General features: G+C 46.7%; 1 protein-coding gene across 1 annotated transcript in view; it reads left to right on the top strand.

Moving 5' to 3' along the window:
• LOC132574833 (adhesion G protein-coupled receptor B1-like) overlaps window positions 1-20,129 on the top strand; it is a 249,685-nt gene that overhangs the window by 81,483 nt on the left and 148,073 nt on the right. Inside the window, exon 2 of the mRNA XM_060243064.1 lies at window positions 13,435-13,593. Coding sequence (XP_060099047.1) covers window positions 13,435-13,593 — 159 coding nt within the window. The remainder of the gene's footprint in view (window positions 1-13,434; window positions 13,594-20,129) is intronic.

Raw genomic sequence — 20,129 nt, 5'->3', positions numbered from 1 at the left:
GCACAGCGCCAACAGTTTATTAGCCTTTACCCAGTTAAATGTGTCTGGTTACGGATATGCTATTGATCGGCTGAGTGAGACATTAAGGGGATGCCATTATGTCAATAGACGTTGACGGCCTAGAAACACGATCTGTCTCTTGTCGGGAAATGGAAAAGACAGAGCATCCTGCTTGTGTATGCCATTAGAAAAGTTATTCTTCGGGCAGCAGAAGTGACCTTCAAGAAGGGGGAAGGAATTACCTGCCTTCCGATTCCTTGAAGGTCAAATACTCTTCTTGGTATGAGCTGCAGGGGAGAATATGCAGCTTTTGGAGATCTTTCCAAGCTGTTTTTGGGTCTTGGGTTCAAATCCCTAAATCAGCTTCCAAGACAAATGTCATCACTGAGTCCCAGAATGCAGAATTAGTCCCAGGGGAGGGACGGTGGCTCAGTGGTAGAGCATCTGCTTGGGAAGCAGAAGGTCCCAGGTTCAATCCCCAGCATCTCCAACTAAAAAGGGTCCAGGCAAATAGGTGTGAAAAACCTCCGCTTGAGACCCTGGAGAGCCACTGCCAGTCTGAGTAGACAATTATGACTTAGGAAGGGATGGTGGCTCAGTGGTAGAGCATCTGCTTGGTAAGCAGAAGGTCCCAGATTCAACCCCCAGCATCTCCAACTAAAAAAGGCCCAGGCATATAGACGTGAAAACCTCAGCTTGAGACCCTGGAGAGCCGCTGCCAGTCTGAGTAGACAAGAGTGACCTTGATGGACCGAAGGTCTGATTCAGTAGAAGGCAGCTTCATATGTTCATTGCTGGTTACTCTGCCGTCACCCATTCTCATTGTGGACAGCTGATGCAGGAAGTGTTGTGTAACTCAGGGAGGTGATTGGTTGCCAAAGCCCCCTTGTGCACCTGGTCAGCTAATCTGCAGGAGGATCATATACAGGCCTTAGATTCAGCAGGAGCTCACAGAAGCGCAACTCCTGAACCTTTCTGAGGGTTCCCCCTCCTCCTCCCCACTTACCTACCCTGTCCATTGAATAGTAGGTGCAGCTGCTTAACAATCCCTGGATGAGCTCCACCACCTCTTTTTCTACAAAATGACCCCTGATCATATGGATAGACCTTGGGTATAACTAAATGAAAAGAAATAAAGGTGTGTGTGTGTGTGGGGGGGAGTCGTATCAATTTGGAGAAGAGTTCCACCTCTTACCTGCAAGACTTGACAACACTGCCAACACAGAAGAAATAAGCTGGTTCTGTATCATCATTCAGGGGTAACCCCATTAATTCTAAGGAAGAAATTAGGGTTTGCAAATCTGATGTTTTTTAGAGAAAGCTTCATATCAGCTCAAGGAGAAAGCTTAGATAAGAGAAAATTGGAAAGAAACCACCAGACATGAGGCAGGATACTAAAGCGATATGAGTTGAGGCAAGGTCTCTTTCTTTCTTTCTCTTTCTTTCTTTCTTTCTTCTTTCTTTCTTTCTTTCTTTCTTTCTTTCTTTCTTTCTTTCTTTCTTTCTTCTTTCTTTCTCTCTCTCTCTCTCTCTCTCTCTCTCTCTCTCTCTCTCTTCTTTCTTTCTTTCTTTCTTTCTTTCTTTTCTTTCTTTCTTTCTTTCTCTTTCTTTCTTTCTTTCTTTCTTTCTTTCTTTCTTTCTTTCTTTCTTCTTTCTTTCTTTCTTTCTTTCTTCTTAACATTTGCACCAAAGCTTTCATCATAGTTCAAACAGCTTACAATAATAGCTTTAAAAAAATCTAGTTAAAACCGGATCTTTTTTTAAAAAAGCAGGAATGCATAGGAATGCAGTCCCAGCTGGTTTGGTGTCAGAGGGTGTGGCCTATATGCAAATGAGTTCCTGCAGGGCTGCTTTTTTTGGTGGAACAATGGTGATGTCAGGGAGTGCGGCTGAATGTGTGAATGAGTTCCTGCTGGGCTTTTTCTACAAAAAAAAAAAAAAAAAAGGTCAAAACCAAAATGCAATTACAACCCAAATCTCTCTCTTACCCAACCCCTTCAATATTTCTTCTAATCCAAGGAAGACCATCCCTCTCACTTCTTCAGGAGCTATGGTGGAATTATAAGGAAGGAATGGAAAACAAATCAGCCAGTATCCATAATGCCCCTTGTGGCGGAACCGGCCCGATTCTGCCTTCAGACCCGGTCCCGTCAGCTCCCTATTGAGTTGCCAACTCTGGAGGGAGCTATTTCTCCTCCTGCCCCTTGGGCGCGCTGGCCACCACCTGCTCAGTCCCGGGGTTCAGATTGAGAGGAACAGGACTCCCAATCCCCTTTCCAGCTGTGAGGCCAGGCCTCAAGGTCCTCTGCCACCCTGCACTTGGTTTCACAGAGACCTCAGCGCTTCTTTGGGGCACCCCTGAGGATTGGCACCTTATCCAACTGCATGCCTTCCCCCTTCCCCGGGGCCCCCTTCTCAACACAGCGTGGTCTAAAGCGGTCTGGGGATCTATGTGGTACAGAGATTGACTGCCAGTATTTAAAACAGAAAAAACATTTATTTAAAAGAGAAAAAGATAGGGAAAGAAAAACAAACCAAAAACAGTTGCATTTAAAAAAGTAGCACAGCACAGCACAGCACAGCAAACAGCATGACAAAGGAAAGGTGTTTATAAACGCTTTCTACTGTCCCTGGTCTAAACTTGTCCTGTCTTGAGAATTACTTACTTGGTTTGCCTGCCTGGGCCCTCCCAGGCAGGAGCCTCCATGCTCACCACATGCTCGCTCGAGCCCCAGTTCAAATCTGGCTTCTCTTCCTGCCTAACACATGCAAGGAACAACAGCACTTCCTGCCTCTCTAGGAGATTTTCCCCCTAGCGTTGTTGGTTTGGCTCTGGAAGGGAGGGGGGAGTGAGGGGAAGGCTACAAAGCCTGCTGAGGGATTTACTGACCCCTGCCAAATGAAGCACCACCACTGACTAAAATGGCGTTTCTCCACACCCCTGTATAAATCGATGGTGCGGTCTCATTTGGAATACTGTGTACAATTCTGATCACCGCATCTCAAAAAGGATATTATAGCGTTGGAAAAAGTCCAGAAAAGGGCAACTAGAATGATTAATGGTTTGGAACACTTTCCCTATGAAGAAAGGTTAAAACGCTTGGGGCTCTTTAGCTTGGAGAAACGTCGACTGCGGGGTGACATGATAGAGGTTTACAAGATTATGCATGGGATGGAGAAAGTAGAGAAAGAAGTCCTTTTCTCCCTTTCTCACAATACAAGAACTCGTGGGCATTCAAGAAATTGCTGAGCAGTCGGGGTAGAACGGATGAAAGGAAGTCCTTCTTCACCCAAAGGGTGTTTAACATGTGGAATTCACTGCCACAGGAGGTGGTGGCGGCTACAAGCATAGCCAACTTCAAGAGGGGATTGGATAAAAATATGGAGCAGAGGTCCATCAGCGGCTATTAGCCACAGCATATTGTTGGAACTGTCTAAGGCAGTGATGCTCTGTATTCTTGGTGCTTGGGGGGTAGGGGCAAAGTGGAAGAGCTTCTAGCCCCACTTGTGAACCTCCTGATGGCACTTGGGTTTTTTTTTTTTTGGCCACTGTGTGACACAGAGTGTTGAACTGGATGGGCCACTGGCCTGATCCAACATGGCTTCTCTTAGGTTCTTCTGTGTGACACAGAGTGTTGGAATGGATGGGCCATTGGCCTGATCCAGCATGACTTCTCATATCTTCTTAAAAGGCCCCAACTCTGGTTGATGCTGGATGGACCACCCTGAGTGAGGGAAATAGCCAACGAATGGGTTTCTGGCAGCTGTAGTTGTCCCACAGTGACGTTCGGAAAGAGGCAGTCCTTTGTATGGGAGTAGGGTTACTACTGCCAGGTCCAGGTTGGGAAATTCTAGGTCGAGAGATTTGCGTGAGGGAACCTGAGGGGGCAGGGTTTGGAGAGGGACTTCAATGGGCTGTAATGTCGTCATGTCCACCATCCAAAGTCTCCATTTACTCCAGGGGTACTGATCTCTGTTGCCCGGAAATCAGTTGTAATCCTAGGAGCTTTCCAGACATCACCTGGAGATGTGTATGAATTTTGTAATATATATATTTTAAAAAATCTGTTTTCCAGAGTTCAGTGGAATTACATATTGTTATGGTAACTTGTTTCTTCCTAGTTATTCTGTCACGGCTCTTGTTTGCCTTTACCCAGGGCTTTTTTTGTAGCAGGAACTCCTTTGCATATGAAGCCACACCTCACTGATGTAACCAATCCTCCAAGAGCTTACAGGGCTCTTCTTCCAGGGCCTACTGTAAGCTCCAGGTGGATTGGCTACATCAGGGAGGGAGTGGCCCAATATGCAAAGGAGCTCCTGCTACTAAAAATGCCCTGCCTTTGCCACCTAGAGGCTGGCAACTGCGTATGGGAACAAGGCAAAGAGCTCAAAGACACAGGCAGGGCCAGCCTAAGCCCGTCTGGCGCCCAAGGCAGCAAAGTTTTCGCCCTCACCCCTGAGTCCCCAGGCCTGCCGCTTACTCATTAGTAGACCAGCGGTGGCCACCTACTTGCGAGTAGACCCGTGAATCCGCGAGGAAGAGGCAGGTCGGGGAGGAGGTGGAATGGGTGGGAGGACAAAGGGAATCGGCGGGAGGAGGCAAGGCGGGCGAGCAGAGGACAAGAAGAGGCAAGCAAGGAGGAGGGGAACGGGCGGGTGGGCGGAGGAAGAGGCAAAACTAGTATTTTGTCTATGGCATGGTGAGGGGGAGGACCAAATTTGGTGCCCCCCACCCTGCTGGCGCCCTAGGCAACCACCTAGTTTGCCTAGTGGAAGGGCCGGCCGTGGACACAGGGGATGTTACCTTATGGAGCCATTCAGTTGAAAACTGGAGCTGTTGTTTGAGCCTATCTGCAGTCTTTTTCTGCTACCTTGGCTAGGGAGGGACTGTTGAGCAACCGGATGCAAAGAAAACCAAGAAGGTCCTTGGTATCGCTTGTACTTATATAACTAATGCAGGGCAAGACTCAGGAGCAGGAGTTCCTGGAAAATATTTCTGCAGCTTCTGTCTGCTCTCGGTTCAGCTACAGTATTCAGGCTTGGACTGAGGGATGCTGCGGATTTCACCCTGGATGCGTTTTAACAGCTGCACTTGCTCGTTTGCCTGCAAAGATCAGACGCGAGTCAATCACCACGTCCAGTTCGATTCAGCACCTAATGCCTTAAGTACCTGCCAGTTTTTATTTTGGTTGGTCTTCCCCCTGCCAAAGGCGGGTGGGGGAGGCGTGTGTGCGAAAACGCTGCCTATCCAAACTGATCGGCAACCATTGAAGTTAAGAAGAAGAAGATGAAGATATTGGATTTATATCCCGCCCTCCACTCCGAATCTCAGAGTCTCAGAGCGGCTCACAATCTCCTTTATCTCCCTCCCCCACAACAGACACCCTGTGAGGTGGGTGGGGCTGAGAGGACTCTCCCAGCAGCTGCCCTTTCAAGGACAACCTCTGCCAGAGCTATGGCTGACCCAAGGCCATTCCAGCAGCTGCAAGTGGAGGAGTGGGGAATCAAACCCGGTTCTCCCAGATAAGAGTCTGCACACTTAACCACTACACCAAACTGGCTCTCATTCAGAAGGGTGACTTGGCAACCTCCCAATGGTGGGACTGTAAAGACAGAAAAAAAGCACCGCGTTTCTCGGTGATCAATTTATATAATTTAGGACCGCTTTAACTATCTAGTGACGCAATTGCCTGTGTAACTGAGCAATGATGCGGCAAGGGAAATGCCTGGGATAGAGAAGGTTAGAGAAAGAAGTCCTTTTCTCCTTTTCTCACAATACAAGAACTTGTGGACACTCCACAAAATTGCTGAGCAGTCGGGTTAGAACGGATAAAAGGAAGTACTTCTTCACCAAAGGGTGATTAACATGTGGAATTCACTGCCACAGGAGGTGGTGGCGGCTACAAGCATAGCCAGCTTAAGAGGGGGTCAGATAAAAATATGGAGCAGAGGTCCATCAGCGGCTATTAGCCTCAGTGTATTGTTGGAACTCTCTGTCTGGGGCACTTTCCCTATAAAGAAAGGTTTAAAACGCTTGGGGCTCTTTAGCTTGGAGAAACGTCGACTGTGGGGTGACATGATAGAGGTTTACAAGATTATGCATGGGATGGAGAAAATAGAGAAAGAAGTATTTTTCTCCCTTTCTCACAATACAATAACTCGTGGGCATTCAATGAAATTGCTGAGCAGTCAGGTTAAAACGGATAAAAGGAAGTCCTTCTTCACCCAAAGGGTGATTAACGCATGGAATTCACTGCCACAGGAGGTGATCTACAGGCATAGTGGAGAGCCAGTTTGGTGTAGTGGTTAAGTGCAAGGTCTCTTATCTGGGAGAACCGAGTTTGCCTCCACTTGCACCTGCTGGAATGACCTTGGGTCAGCCATAGCTTTCACAGGAGTTGTCCTTGAAAGGGCGGCTTCCTTAAAAACCTCTCTCAACCCACCAACCTCACAGGGTTTCTATTGTGGGAGGGAAGGTAGAGGAGATTGTGACCGCTCTGAGATTCAGAGTATAGGGTGGGATATAAATCCATAGGCAGCTTCAAGAGGGAATTGGATAAACATATGGAGCAGAGGTCCATCAGTGGCTGTAAGCTACAAGGTATAGTTGGAACTCTCTGGGGCAGTGATGCTCTGTATTCTTGGTGCTTGGGGTGGGCAACAGTGGAAGGGCTTCTAGTGTCCTGCCCTCACTTATGGACCTCCTGATGGTACCTGGTTTTTGGCCACTGTGTGACACAGAGTATTGGACTGGATGGGCCATTGGCCTGATCCAACATGGTTTCTCTTATGTTTTTAAGAGCAGAGGTCCATCAGCAGCTATTAGCCACAAGGAATAGATGGAAGACTATTACGTTTGGGGCAGTGATGCTGTTTTCATGGTGCTGGGTTGGAGGGCACAGTGGGAGGGCTTCTAGTGTCCTAATCCTACTTATGGATCTCCTGATGGCACCTGGTTATTTGGCCACTGTGTGACACAGAGAGTTGGACTGGATGGGCCATTGGCCTGATTCAACATGACTTCTCTTATGTTCATATAAGCATAGACAGCTTCAAGAGGGGATTGGATAAAAATATGGAGCAGTGGTCCATCAGTGGCTATTAGCCACAGCTTATTGTTGGAACTCCCTGTCTGGGGCAGTGACGTTCTGTATTCTTGGTGCTTGGGGAGGCAACAGTGTGAGGGCTTCTGGTGCCCTGGCCCCACTGATGGACCTCCTGATGGCACCTGGTTTTTTGGCCACTGTGTGACACAAAGAGTTGGACTGGATGGGCCATTGGCCTGATCCAACAGGGGCTTCTGGCCATCACATTTAAAGGGAATAGGAAATAATGAAGGATAGGGGGCACCTTCTTTTGGGGCTCATAGAACTGGACCTCCTGGTCCAATCTTATTTAAACTTGGGAAGTATTTTGGGGAGAGGTACTGGATGCTATACTGAAAATTTGGTGCCTCTATCTAAAAAAAAAAACAAAACAGCTTCCCCCAGAGCCCAGATTCCCACAGATCAATTCTCCATTATTTCCTATGGGAATAAGTCTCCATAGGGTATAACAGCGGCAGACATTTCCCTCCCCGCTTTCTGATGGCCCTGAAGTGGGGGGAGGGCCTCCAAACTGGGGGATCCCCTGCCCCCACCTAGGGATTGAAACCCTAATTTCTAATTTAAAAAATGGTACCTAATTTCTAAGCTCTTCCAGTATTCTTAGGTTCACCTGGTATCTACTTAGGCACACAAAAAGAATTCTCCCTCCACCCCAGGTCATTGACTATAGGTTTGATCTTTTTAATTGTGTCTACAATCTGTTTCTGTTCTAAAGCCTGCTCTGTGGAAAGCGTAGATTGTCCAAATGTTTTATGCCTCTGAGATTTTATGTGCTTTTATATTTCTTGGCTTCTGTGTGCTTGATGCTTCTGGGTTTTCATGTCTGGTTTGAATGGTGATTAATTTCGGTGACTTTATGTTTCTGTGATTTCATTGTGCATGGTTTGAGCTGTTGCCTGAAGAGGGGAGACATATAAACGTTCTAAATAAATAAGTTGTTCGGCCTACGAGACTGGCCCTATGGACATGGCCTTGCTGTGTCAGGTATTCAGAAAGTTTCTGGCAGCTGCTGTGGGCTGTGAGCCCTTCACCCACCCTCTTTAGAAGGTGGAGGAAACAGGGATGCCAGCCTCCAGGTGAGACCTGGATATCCCTCAAAATTGCATCTCATCTAGGGTGCCAATCCCCAGGTGGAGGCAGGGGATCCCCAGTTTGGAGACCCTCCCCCTGCTTTAGGTTCGTCAGAAAGCGGGGGGAGGGGAGGAAATGTCTGCTGGTAACTCTATTATTCCTATGGAGATTTATTCTTTAGATTTATTTTACTTTTTCCTCCCTTTCTCACAATACAAGAACTCGTGGGCATTCGATGAAATTGCTGAGCAGACAGGTTAAGACAGATAAAGGAAGTACTTCTTCCACCCAAAGGGTGATTAACATGTGGAATTCACTGCCACAGGAAGGTGGTGGCGGCCACAAGTATAGCCACCTTCAAGATGGGTTTAGATAAAAATATGGAGCACAGGTCCATCAGTGGCTATTAGCCACAGTGTATGTGTGTATATAAAATTTTTTGCCACTGTGTGACACAGAGTGTTGGACTTGATGGGCCGCTGGCCTGATCCAACATGGCTTCTCTTATGTTCTTATGTTCTTATTCCCATAGAAAATCATGGAGAATTGATCTGCAGGTATCCAGGGCTCTGGGGGGGCGGTGTTTTTTTGGGTAGAGGAACCAAATTTTCAGTATAGCATCTAGTGCCTCTCCCCAAAATACCCCCCAAGTTTCAAAAAGATTGGACCAGGGGGTCCAATTCTGTGAGCCCCAAAAGAAGGTGCCCATATCCTTCATTATTTCCTATGGAAGGAAGACATTGAAAAGGTGTTGCCGTCCCTTTAAATGTGATGGCCAAAACTCTCTTTGGAGTTCAATTATGCTTGTCACAGCCTTGATCTTGGCTCCACCCCTAATGTCTCCTGGCTCCACCCCCCAAAGTCTCCTGGCTCCACCCCCAAAGTCCCCAGTTATTTCTTGAATTGGACTTGGCAACCCTAGTCTCATCTTGGAATAGACTTAATCTGTCTTTGTTAGGTAGGATTGCTGCAATTAAGATGAACATTTTGCCAAGGATAATGTATTTGTTTCAAACTATTCCGATTGTGAAAGACAGTAAACAATTTAATAAATGGCAAAGGAGATCTCAGAATTTGTATGGGCTGGGAAGAAACCAAGGATTAAGATGAAAATTTTAACAGATGCTAAAGAGAGGGAGGATTTCAGCTTCCAGATTTAAGACTATATCATGATGCAGTTTGTTTGGTGTGGGATAAAGGATTGGATGATGTTGTTAAACAAAAGCTTTTATTGCTAGAAGCTCATGGAAACAAATTCGGCTGGCATGCTTATATGCACTATGGAAAAAAAAAGATGGATGTTTTTTTTTCTCACCATGGTATTTTATTGATGTTAGCCGCCCTGAGCCCGCTTCAGCGGGGGAGGGCGGGATATAAATAAAATTTTACTTACTTACTTACTTACCATTATATTAGAAACAATTTGTTAAATACATGGATAAATTACAAGAAATATGGTGATGAAAGAAAGCCGTTATGGATAGTGCCAGCAGAAGTAATAAAAATAACAGCTGATTCTGATGAAGAGAGAGAGTTGTCATATAATCACTTACTAAAGATTCAAGGTGATAAAGTTGAATTAAAATCTGCTGAAGAGCTAAACAACAAATATGACTGGTTTCAAATGCAACAAATAAAAAGTTTGATGGAAAACTATATTAAATCTGAAGGAATCAGACGTGAACAAACGGAATTGGAAAAGGTTCTGTTTGGAGATAATGAAAAATTAATATCGAAAATATATAAATTACTATTGAAATGGTCTACAGAAGAAGTAGTAAAATCTCAAATGATTAAATGGGCAATTAATTAAATAAGGAAATATAGATGGATACATGGGAATATCTTTGGAAGAACTCTATGAAAATATCAACATGTCAGAGTATTCAACATGTCAGAGAGCCAGTTTGGTGTAGTGGTTAAGTGTGTGGACTCTTATCTGGGAGAACCGGGTTTGATTCCCCACTCCTCCACTTGCACCTGCTGAAATGGCCTTGGGTCAGCCATAGCTCTGGCAGAGGTTGTCCTTGAAAGGGCAGCTGCTGTGAGAGCCCTCTCTAGCCCCACCCACCTCACAGGGTGTCTGTTGTGGGGGAGGAAGGTAAAGGAGATTGTGAGCCGCTCTGAGACTCTTCGGAGTGGAGGGCGAGATATAAATCCAATATCTTCTTCTTCTTCTATTAAAGAGATTTGTTTTAAGATAATGTACAGGTGGTATATGACTCCTAAAAATTGGCAAAGATGAGTAAAAAGATGTCAGATAGATGTTGGAAATGTAAGAAACATGAAGGTTCGTTTTATCATATGTGGTGGACTTGTGGAAGAGCGAAAAAGTTCTGGCAGATGATACAACAAGAAATATCTAAGATTCTGGGATATGACTTTAAGAAAGTTGCAGAGACTTTTCTGTTGGGATTACAAATGGAAACATTTCCAAAAGAAGATAGAACTTTAATTTGGTACTTGCTCTCAGCTGCTAGGACATTGTATGCGCAGTTGTGGAAGCAAGAAAAAATACCAGAGAAATGGGACTGGATCGTGAAAGTTTTATTGTGGAGTGAGATGGATAAACTAACAAGAACTCTAAGAGACTATGATTTGGAAGTGTTTAAAAGGGAGTGGAAGAAATTTAGAGGATATGTAGAGAAAGAATGGAACGTAAAAAGACATTGGACAATTTTTTAATAATGAGTATTAGAAAGAGGTAGAATATGAATACAGATTGTTATAGTTAAAGGTACCTTTATATAGTGAACTTTAAGTATATAACTTCGGCGGGAGTCTAGTAACGGAGGGAGGGGGGATTAGAAAATATCATATGGGTTAGGGTTAGTAATGATATGAATAGATATTGTTACCATATTGTTATCAATAAAATTGTTAAAACAAAAAATTGCGTCTCATCTTCAGACTACAGAGATCAGGTCCCTTAGATGCTTTGGAGGATGGACTCTATGGCATTGTACCCCACTGAGATCCCTGCTTTCCCCAAGCCCCATCCTCAGAACCCCCCAAACTTTCCCAACCTGGATCTCACAACCCTAATCCCATCTCTTGCTGGTGGCCGGTAGACCAGGCAATCCTACTGAGGAATGAGTTTTGTGTAGGGCTGCCAAGCCCCGGGTCCGGGCAGGGGTTCTCCTGCCCGGGAGATTCCCAACCTGCCGGCCTACACTGGGCCAGTGGGGGGAACCTCCCTTAATGTCACAGGCGCAGTGACATCACCCGTGAGTGACATCATCACACCAGCAACATCGTGCGCCGCCAGCCACTCTAGGTGTTTCCAGGAAAGCTCTATGGTTTTCCCAGATGCTCTAGCAATTTGGGAGGGAAAACGCTGTGGTACAATAGGTACCGTAGAGTTGCCCCCCAAAATACTAGAGCATCCAGGAAAACCATAGAATTTTCCCAGAAATGCCTAGAGTGGTCAGCACGCAATGTCGTCGGAGCACTGACGTCACTCGCAGGAGGCTAGGGGAGACTTGGCAACCCTAGTTCGGTGTATTCCTGAGTTTTATTCAGGAAGTTCTGATTAGGTAGGTCCAGGCGAGCACAGTCTTGTCATAGCTCACAAACGAAGCAGGATCAGTTCTGGTTAGTGCTTGGATGGGAGGCCACTCAAGAAGTTTAGGATCGTTAAGCAGAGGCAGGCAAATCACTCTGGGTAGCTCAGGTTAGCCTGATCCCATCAGGACTCCAAAGCTAAGCAGATTTGCCCCTGGCTAGTTGTTGGATGGGACACCTCCACGGAAGACCAGGGTTGGATGGGAGACGTCCAAGGATGTCCAGGGTTGCTACACAGAGGCAGGCAATGGCAGACAGCCTCTGGTCATCTCTTGCCTTGGAAACCCTGTGGGGTCACCATAGGTTGGTTGCAACTTGATGGCACTTCACACATTTAACAGAAATCCAAAATCCTCAAGTTGGCTAACAGCATATTTTAAATCTATCTATCTATCTATCTATCTATCTATCTATCTATCTATCTATCTATCTATCTATCTATCTATCCATCCATAATCTATCTATCTATCTATCTATCTATCTATCTATCTATCTATCTATCTATCTATCTATCTATCTATCCATCCATCCATCCATTATCTATCTATCTATCTATCTATCTATCTATCTATCTATCTATCTATCTATCTATCTATCCATCCATCCATTATCTATCTATCTATCTATCTATCTATCTATCTATCTATCTATCTATCTATCTATCTATCTGTCTGTCTGTCTGTCTGTCTGTCTGTCTGTCTGTCTGTCTATCCATCCATCCATCCATCCATTATCTATCTATCTATCTATCTATCTATCTATCTATCTATCTATCTATCTATCTATCTATCTATCCATCCATCCATCCATCCATTATCTATCTATCTATCTATCTATCTACCCATCCCTCCCTCCCTCTCTCTCTCTCTCCATCCATCCATCCATTATCTATCTATCTATCTATCTATCTATCTATCTATCTATCTATCTATCTATCTATCTATCTATCTATCTATCTATCTATCTATCTATCTATCTATCTATCTATCATCTATCATCACCAACAAATACTAGCAAATTAAGCTAACCAACCAACCTATATTTTGCCTTCTCTAAGAAAGAACCAAATTTTCACCTCCTAGCACCCACCTTAGGAGGGCATTCTCATACTATGGCTAAGAGTCCTTTCACGTGTCCCAACTTGACCAGCCTCCAAGAGCAAAGATACAAACACTGATGGCATTTTCCTTACCACTGAGTCATCACACAATTTCCACTTTTCATCCAGAATGAAGGATCTACTTCGGGCAGGGGTGGTAAATGTGGATCTTGGGCATCTCATCTTCTAGTAGAGGAACTTGTTTCCAGGAGCTTTCCTTTGATGGAAGAGTACCCATCTTCATTGAGCAGCAAGTGGCTTTGCTCTCAGGCGATATCAATTGTCTGGGAGGGCACAATTTACTCCCTAGGCCAGTGCCAGATTTGCCTAGTGGGTGGGCCACCATTGATCCTCAGGAGAAAGCTCTTTCTGCTAGAGGAGAAGACCTCTGCCAGTAGAAGTCTCCGGTGAGATTCAACCCCTGTAATTATTCACCTGTTGGAAGTTGACTGGTGGAGGTATAGCCTCCCTGACCATGGAAGTTCTGTCCCAGCACACGTAGAAGGTGGAAACCATTGACTTTTTTTCTCCCAACCTTGCTTCAAGGCCCCAAAGCTGACGTTTTGCTTTTGTCTTCTCCTGACTCTCTTGTAGGTGGTTGGAGCCCTTGGTCATCCTGGGGAGAATGCACCCGGGACTGTGGGGGAGGCCTCCAGACCCGCACCCGCACCTGCCAGCCCCTCCCCGACGACAGCTTGGTTTGCGAAGGCGTCGTAGAAGAAGGCAGGCTCTGCAACAGGAAAGCCTGCAATCGTAAGTAGCCGGTTTCCAGCCAACCTGCTGTGCCGCCAGGAGGCCAAGCTGGACGTCAGCTTCCGGGTTCCCTCTCTGCAAAGAGATCCTTCCAAGGAGGATTTCTTACAGGGCCTTGTGGTGGCTCCACACAGGGTTGCCAAGTCCCCCGTACCATAGAGTTTTCCCTCCCAAAATGCTAGAGTGTCCGGGAAAAAGCATAGAGTTTTCCCGGAAATGCCTAGAACGGCCGGCGTGCGATAGCGCCGGCGTGATGACATCCTCGTGGGTGACATCATCCCACCAGTGCCGTCAGGGAACAACCCTTGCCCATTCTGGGGACTTGGCAGCCCTAGTTGCCAACCTCCCGGTGGAGGGCTGGAGACCTCCTGGAATTATGGCTTTTCTCTGGACTACATAAATCTCTCATTTCTGTCTTATTTATTTTGCTAAAACATTCATTCCACCTCTCCTTGTGCAAATGGCTGCTTGGGAAGGTGAGCTACTTGGATCAGGCCCTACCAAGATCCGTCTCTTCCCTAAACCCCGTTCTTCCAGGCTGCACCCACAAATCCCCAGGTATTTTCGCACTCAGAGTTGGCAACCTTTTTTTGTAGGATAACCAGCCCATCTGTAAGGCATCGGCCTCATTATCATTTAGGGCCCAGGCAAAGTCTGTTTTGCCCACCAGCACTTTTTACAGCTCAGTTGCGGCTTTGCTGTTTTTTGCCATTCAATTGGGGTGCTCTGCTCCTTCTGTCTTCCCTTGGTTTGTCTTGTCTGGTCGTTGTTAATTTCTCCCCTCTTTAGGGTTGCCAAGTCTCCCCCAGCTTCTGGCAGGGGACTTGTTTCGTACGCGCGTGGAGCGATGACGTCACCCATGAGTGACTTAATTACGCTGGCGATGTTGCGCACCAGCCGCTGTAGCATTTCTGGGAAGACTCCATGGTTTTCCTGGACGCTCTAGCATTTGGGGAGTGAAAAAAACTACATAAAACATAAGAACATAAGAGAAGCCATGTTGGATCAGGCCAATGGCCCATCCAATCCAACACTCTGTGTCACACAGTGGCAAAAAAATTTATATATACACACACACTGTGGCTAATAGCCACTGATGGACCTCTGCTCCATATTTTTATCTAAACCCCTCTTGAAGGTGGCTATGCTTGTGGCCGCCGCCACCTCCTGTGGCAGTGAATTCCACATGCCTTTTATCCGTTTTATCCGTTTTAACCTGGCTGCTCAGCAATTTCATCGAATGCCCACGAGTTCTTGTATTGTGAGAAAGGTGGAAAAGTACTTCTTTCTCTACTTTCTCCATCCCATGCATTATCTTGTAAACCTCTATCATGTCACCCCGCAGTCGACATTTCTCCAAGCTAAAGAGTCCCAAGCGTTTCAACCTTTCTTCATAGGGAAAGTGTTCCAGCCCTTTAATCATTCTAGTTGCCCTTTTCTGGACTTTCTACGGTCCCGATTGTACTGTAGAGTTTTCCGTCCCAAATTGCTAGAGCATCCGAGAAGACCATAGAGTTTTCCCGGAAATGCCTACAGCGGCTAGCACATGACGTCGCCGGCATGATGATGTCAGGGGAAGTTCCAGGGACTTGGCAGTTCTACCCCTCTTTGATGCCTTCTGCTTTGCATTTTTAGAGTTATGGGTCCAAGCCTGCAAATATCTAATGTGGAATTATTTCTGCTGAGAATTATTAGGAAGGGAATTGAAAACAAATCAGCCAGTATCATAATGCCCCTGTATAAATCGACGGTGCGGTCTCATTTGCAATACTGTGTGCAATTCTGGTCACCGCACCTCAAAAAGGATATTATAGCATAGGGGAAAGTGAAGAAAAGGCCAGCTAGAATGATTAAAGGTTTGGAACACTTTCCCTATGAAGAAAGGTTAAAACGCTTGGGGGTCTTTAGCTTGGAGAAACGTTGACCGCGGGGTGACATGATAGAGATTTCCAAGATTATGCATGGGATGGAGAAAGCAGAGAAAGAAGGTGTTTGGCTATCTTCTGGGCACGGCTGTTTGGGGATGCATGTGTATGTGGGAGGTATTTGTGAATTCCCTGCACGGTGCAGGGGTTGGACTAGATGGCCCCCAAGGTCCCTTCCAACTTTATGATTCTGCAACTCTGCCCCCCCATTCCCCTCTGGAAACTGTATCAGAACACGATGACACTCGAACGACCTAAATCGATTCTACAGGTTATTGAGCATCTTGCTCTAATTAAAATCGTTTTGTCTCTGGAACCTCTGCACAGAATGTTTCCAGTGCATTAGGCTTTCGCCTTCTCGTTCCCATCGACTAATTTGTCTGGAAGGTGCCTGGAACTGATCCCAGGAGCTTCATCTCAGCTACTCTTGTCCAATTGTTGCCACATCGGTGTGCAAATAAGATGCTTTCTTTACTGCTTCGCTGCAGGGAAGGGTCCAGTTTGGTGTAGTGGTGAAGTGTGCGGACTCTTATCTGGGAGAACCGGGTTTGTTTCCCCACTTCTCCACTTGCAGCTGCTGGAATGCCCTTGGGTCAGCCATCGCTCTGGCAGAGGTTGTCCTTGAAAGGGCAGCTGCTGGGAGAGCTCTCTCGAACCCTACCCACCTCACAGGGTGTCTGTTGTGGGGGAGGAAGGTAAAGGAGATTGTGAGCCACTCTGAGACTCTTCGGAGTGGAGGGCAGGATATAAATCCAATATCTTCATCTACCTCACAGGGTGTCTGTTGTGTGTGTGTTGGGGGGGGGGGAGGTAAAGGAGATGGTGAGCCGCACTGAGACTCTTTGGAGTGGAGGGCGGGATATAAATCCAATATCTTCATCTACCTCACAGGGTGTCTGTTGTGGGGGAGGAAGGTAAAGGAGATTGTGAGCCACTCTGAGACTCTTCGGAGTGGAGGGCGGGATATAAATCCAATACCTTCATCTACCTCACAGGGTGTCTGTTGTGTGGGGGGGGGGAAGGTAAAGGAGATTGTGAGCCGCTCTGAGACTCTTCGGAGTGGAGGGCTGGATATAAATGCAATACCTTCATCTACCTCACAGGGTGTCTGTTGGGGGGGGGGGAGGTAAAGGAGATGGTGAGCCACTCTGAGACTCTTCGGAGTGGAGGGCGGGATGTAAATCCAATATCTTCATCTACCTCACAGGGTGTCTGTTGTGGGGGAGGAAGCTAAAGGAGATTGTGAGCCACTCTGAGACTCTTTGGAGTGGAGGGCGGGATATAAATCCAATACCTTCATCTACCTCACAGGGTGTCTGTTGTGTGTGTGGGGGGGGAAGGTAAAGGAGATGGTGAGCCGCTCTGAGACTCTTCGGAGTGGAGGGCGGGATATAAATCCAATATCTTCATCTACCTCACAGGGTGTCTGTTGTGGGGGAGGAAGGGAAAGGAGATTGTGAGCCACTCTGAGACTCTTCGGAGTGGAGGGCGGGATATAAATCCAATACCTTCATCTACCTCACAGGGTGTCTGTTATGGGGGGGGGGGGAGGTAAAGAAGATCGTGAGCCGCTCTGAGAATCTTCGGAGTGGAGGGTGGGATATAAATCCAATATCTTAATCTACCTCACAGGGTTTCTGTTGTGGGGGAGGAAGGTAAAGGAGATTGTGAGCCACTCTGAGACTCTTCGGAGTGGAGGGCGGGATATAAATTCAATATTTTCATCTACCTCACAGGGTGTCTGTTGTGGGGGAGAAAGGTAAAGGAGATTGTGAGCCGCTCTGAGACTCTTCGGAGTGGAGGGCGGGGTATAAATCCAATATCTTCTTCCCTTCTCCATTCTAAAGCAACCGGGGAGAAGCCCTGCCTTGAATGGTCTCGGCTAGCCTGATCTCAGAAGCTAAGCTCGATGGGAGACCGCCAAAAAAGTCCAGGCATTGCTATGCAGAGGCAGGAAATGGCCTAACGCTTCTGGATGTCTCTTGCCCCGACCTGGATGGCCCAGCCTAGCCCAAACAGCTCGACTCATTGACCTGCGAATTGGCAAAATCAACAACTGGCCATACAGGTGCCTTCTCGGTTGTGGCCCCCTTGTGTCATGACCTGCCTGAGGAGGTCAGGAAGGCTCCCATTCTCTTGACTTTCTGCAAACAATGCCAACTCTAAGCAGAATCAGCCCTGGTTAGTCCTCGGATGGGAGACTATGGAGAATCCAGGGTTGCTACACTGAGCCGAGCCGTTGCAAACCACCCGTGAATGCCTCTTGCTTTGGAAACTCTATGTGGGGGTCACCATCAATCAGCTGTGATTTGATGGCACTTTATACACAGAGAATCCATGGTTAGTACCCCATGTAAAATCTTCCATAGAGTAATTGCATGTGCACCCAGGCCCAAGGACTCTGATGCCGTTTTTGCTGTTCCTCTCAGGAGCAGTTTCTGTCTGAGCTCTCTCAGCCCCACCTACCTCACAGGGTGTCTGTTGTGGGGAGGGGAAGGGAAAGGAGACTTCCGCCCCCCCTTTTTTTCTTTTGATTTTTGATATAATCTTTATTTTTAACATTTAGTATGACAATACATCGACAGGTAGCCAACTTGTTTAATGTAAGAGTCACGTAGAATAAATGCCAGATGTTTGAGAGCCGCATGACATGAAGTTCAGATGTTAGGAAGGAAGGAAGGAAGGAAGGAAGGAAGGAAGGAAGGAAGGAAGGAAGGAAGGAAGGAAGGAAGGAAGGAAGGAAGGAAGGAGAAGAAGAAGAAGAAGAAGAAGAAGAAGAAGAAGAAGAAGAAGAAGAAGAAGAAGAAGAAGAAGAAGAAGAAGAAGATGATGATATTGGATTTATATCCCGCCCTCCACTCCGAAGAGTCTCAGAGCGGCTCACAATCTCCTTTACCTTCCTCCCCCACAACAGACACCCTGTGAGGTGGGTGGGGCTGGAGAGGGCTCTCAGAGCAGCTGCCCTTTCAAGGACAACCTCTGCCAGAGCTATGGCTGACCCAAGGCCATTCCAGCAGGTGCAAGTGGAGGAGTGGGGAATCAAACCCGGTTCTCCCAGATAAGAGTCCGCACACTTGACCACTACACCAAACTGGCTCTCCAGGAAGGAAGGAAGGAAGGAAGGAAGGAGGGGGAAATAAAGCAACTTTATATTTCTCCAAGCCGTCAGCTGGATTGGCTGGGAGAAGTGATATAAAGGGACAAATGCCTTCTCAAAGCTTGCCAATGGGATGGTGAGGGCTTCAAGAGCCACACAATATATGTGAAAGAGCCACATGTGGCTCCCGAGCCACAGTTTGGCCACCCCTCCATTAAAACAAAGACAAATACATATTTACTACAGAGAAGATACAAATAAGGAATAACATGTATTAAAAAAAATAGCAAGTTCCGATAAGCCTTATGAGGAACCACATTTTGCTGCGTCAAATATGATACGACTGGAAACCGTACTGCCGTAAATTCTCCTCGATAATTTTGCAAGTTAGGCATGAAATGACAACTAGTAATTTTGCAATGGACAAAAGTACTGGATTCGATGCATGAGGAGACTCGGGTAGAGTTGAGCGCAGCTCTTTATTTGTGAGTTGTTGTTGTTCAGTCGCACAGTCGAGTCCGACTCTTTGCGACCCCCTGGACCAAGTCATGCCAGGCCCTCCTGTCTTCCACCATCCTCCGAAGTCTGCTCAAATTCATGTCTGTTGCATCAGTAACACTGTCCAGCCATCTCCTCTTTTGCCGTCCCCTTCTTCTTTTGCTTTCTGTCTTTCCCAGCATCAGGGTCTTCTCCAGGGAGTGCTCCCTTCTCATTGGGTGGCCAAAGTATTGGAGCTTCAGCTTCAGACCTTCCAGGGAACAGTCTGGGTTGATTTCCCTAAGTTAGGACTGACTGATTGGATCTTCTTGCAGTCCAAGGGATTTGTGATTACAGCATGGCACCGGTGAAACTAAGACAGGACAACTGGGCCCACGGGGCCAACGATACACACTCAAAGTTCCCGCGCTAGAACGTCATTGGATCATTTGAACCAGCAGGAAGCTGGTGATTGGTCCAGGGGGAAAGCAGAGATTTGCATCCTGCTTCCCATTGGCCCCCAGTCCCCAAGCTCATTTCTAAAGGCTCCAAGGAGTCAGGCAGGAACTAACAACCCACATTAGATACAGTATCACATATACAACAGGAGTTTTGTAAGTTGCTCTGGGACTCCTTCAGTTAGTTAGGAAAGGAAAGGTCCGCTGTGCAAGCACCAGTCGTTTCTGACTCTGGGGTGACGTTGCTTTCACAACATTTTCACGGCAGACTTTTGACGAGGTGGTTTGCCATGGCCTTCCCCAGTCATCTACACTCCCCCCCCCCCCAGCAAGCTGGGGACTCCTTTGACGGACCTCGGAAGGATGGAAGGCTGAGTCAACCTTGAGCCGGCGACCTGAACCAGCTTCCACTGGGATCAAACTTAGGTCATGAGCAGAGAGTTCAGACTGCAGTACTGCAGCTTTACCACTCTGCGCCACTCCTTCCCCCCAAATGCTTGCTTCTGGGCTCCACTGTCCAAACCCCCCGTGAGAGTTTTGCTGAACTCTAAAGATTTGACAAACTTTTTAACATTTCCC

Source organism: Heteronotia binoei, chromosome 7, assembly GCF_032191835.1.
Source record: "Heteronotia binoei isolate CCM8104 ecotype False Entrance Well chromosome 7, APGP_CSIRO_Hbin_v1, whole genome shotgun sequence".
NCBI classification, from domain to species: Eukaryota; Metazoa; Chordata; class Lepidosauria; order Squamata; family Gekkonidae; genus Heteronotia; species Heteronotia binoei.
The sequence above is the reverse complement of the archived record's forward strand: the minus strand, read 5'-3'. Positions and strand labels throughout refer to the sequence as shown.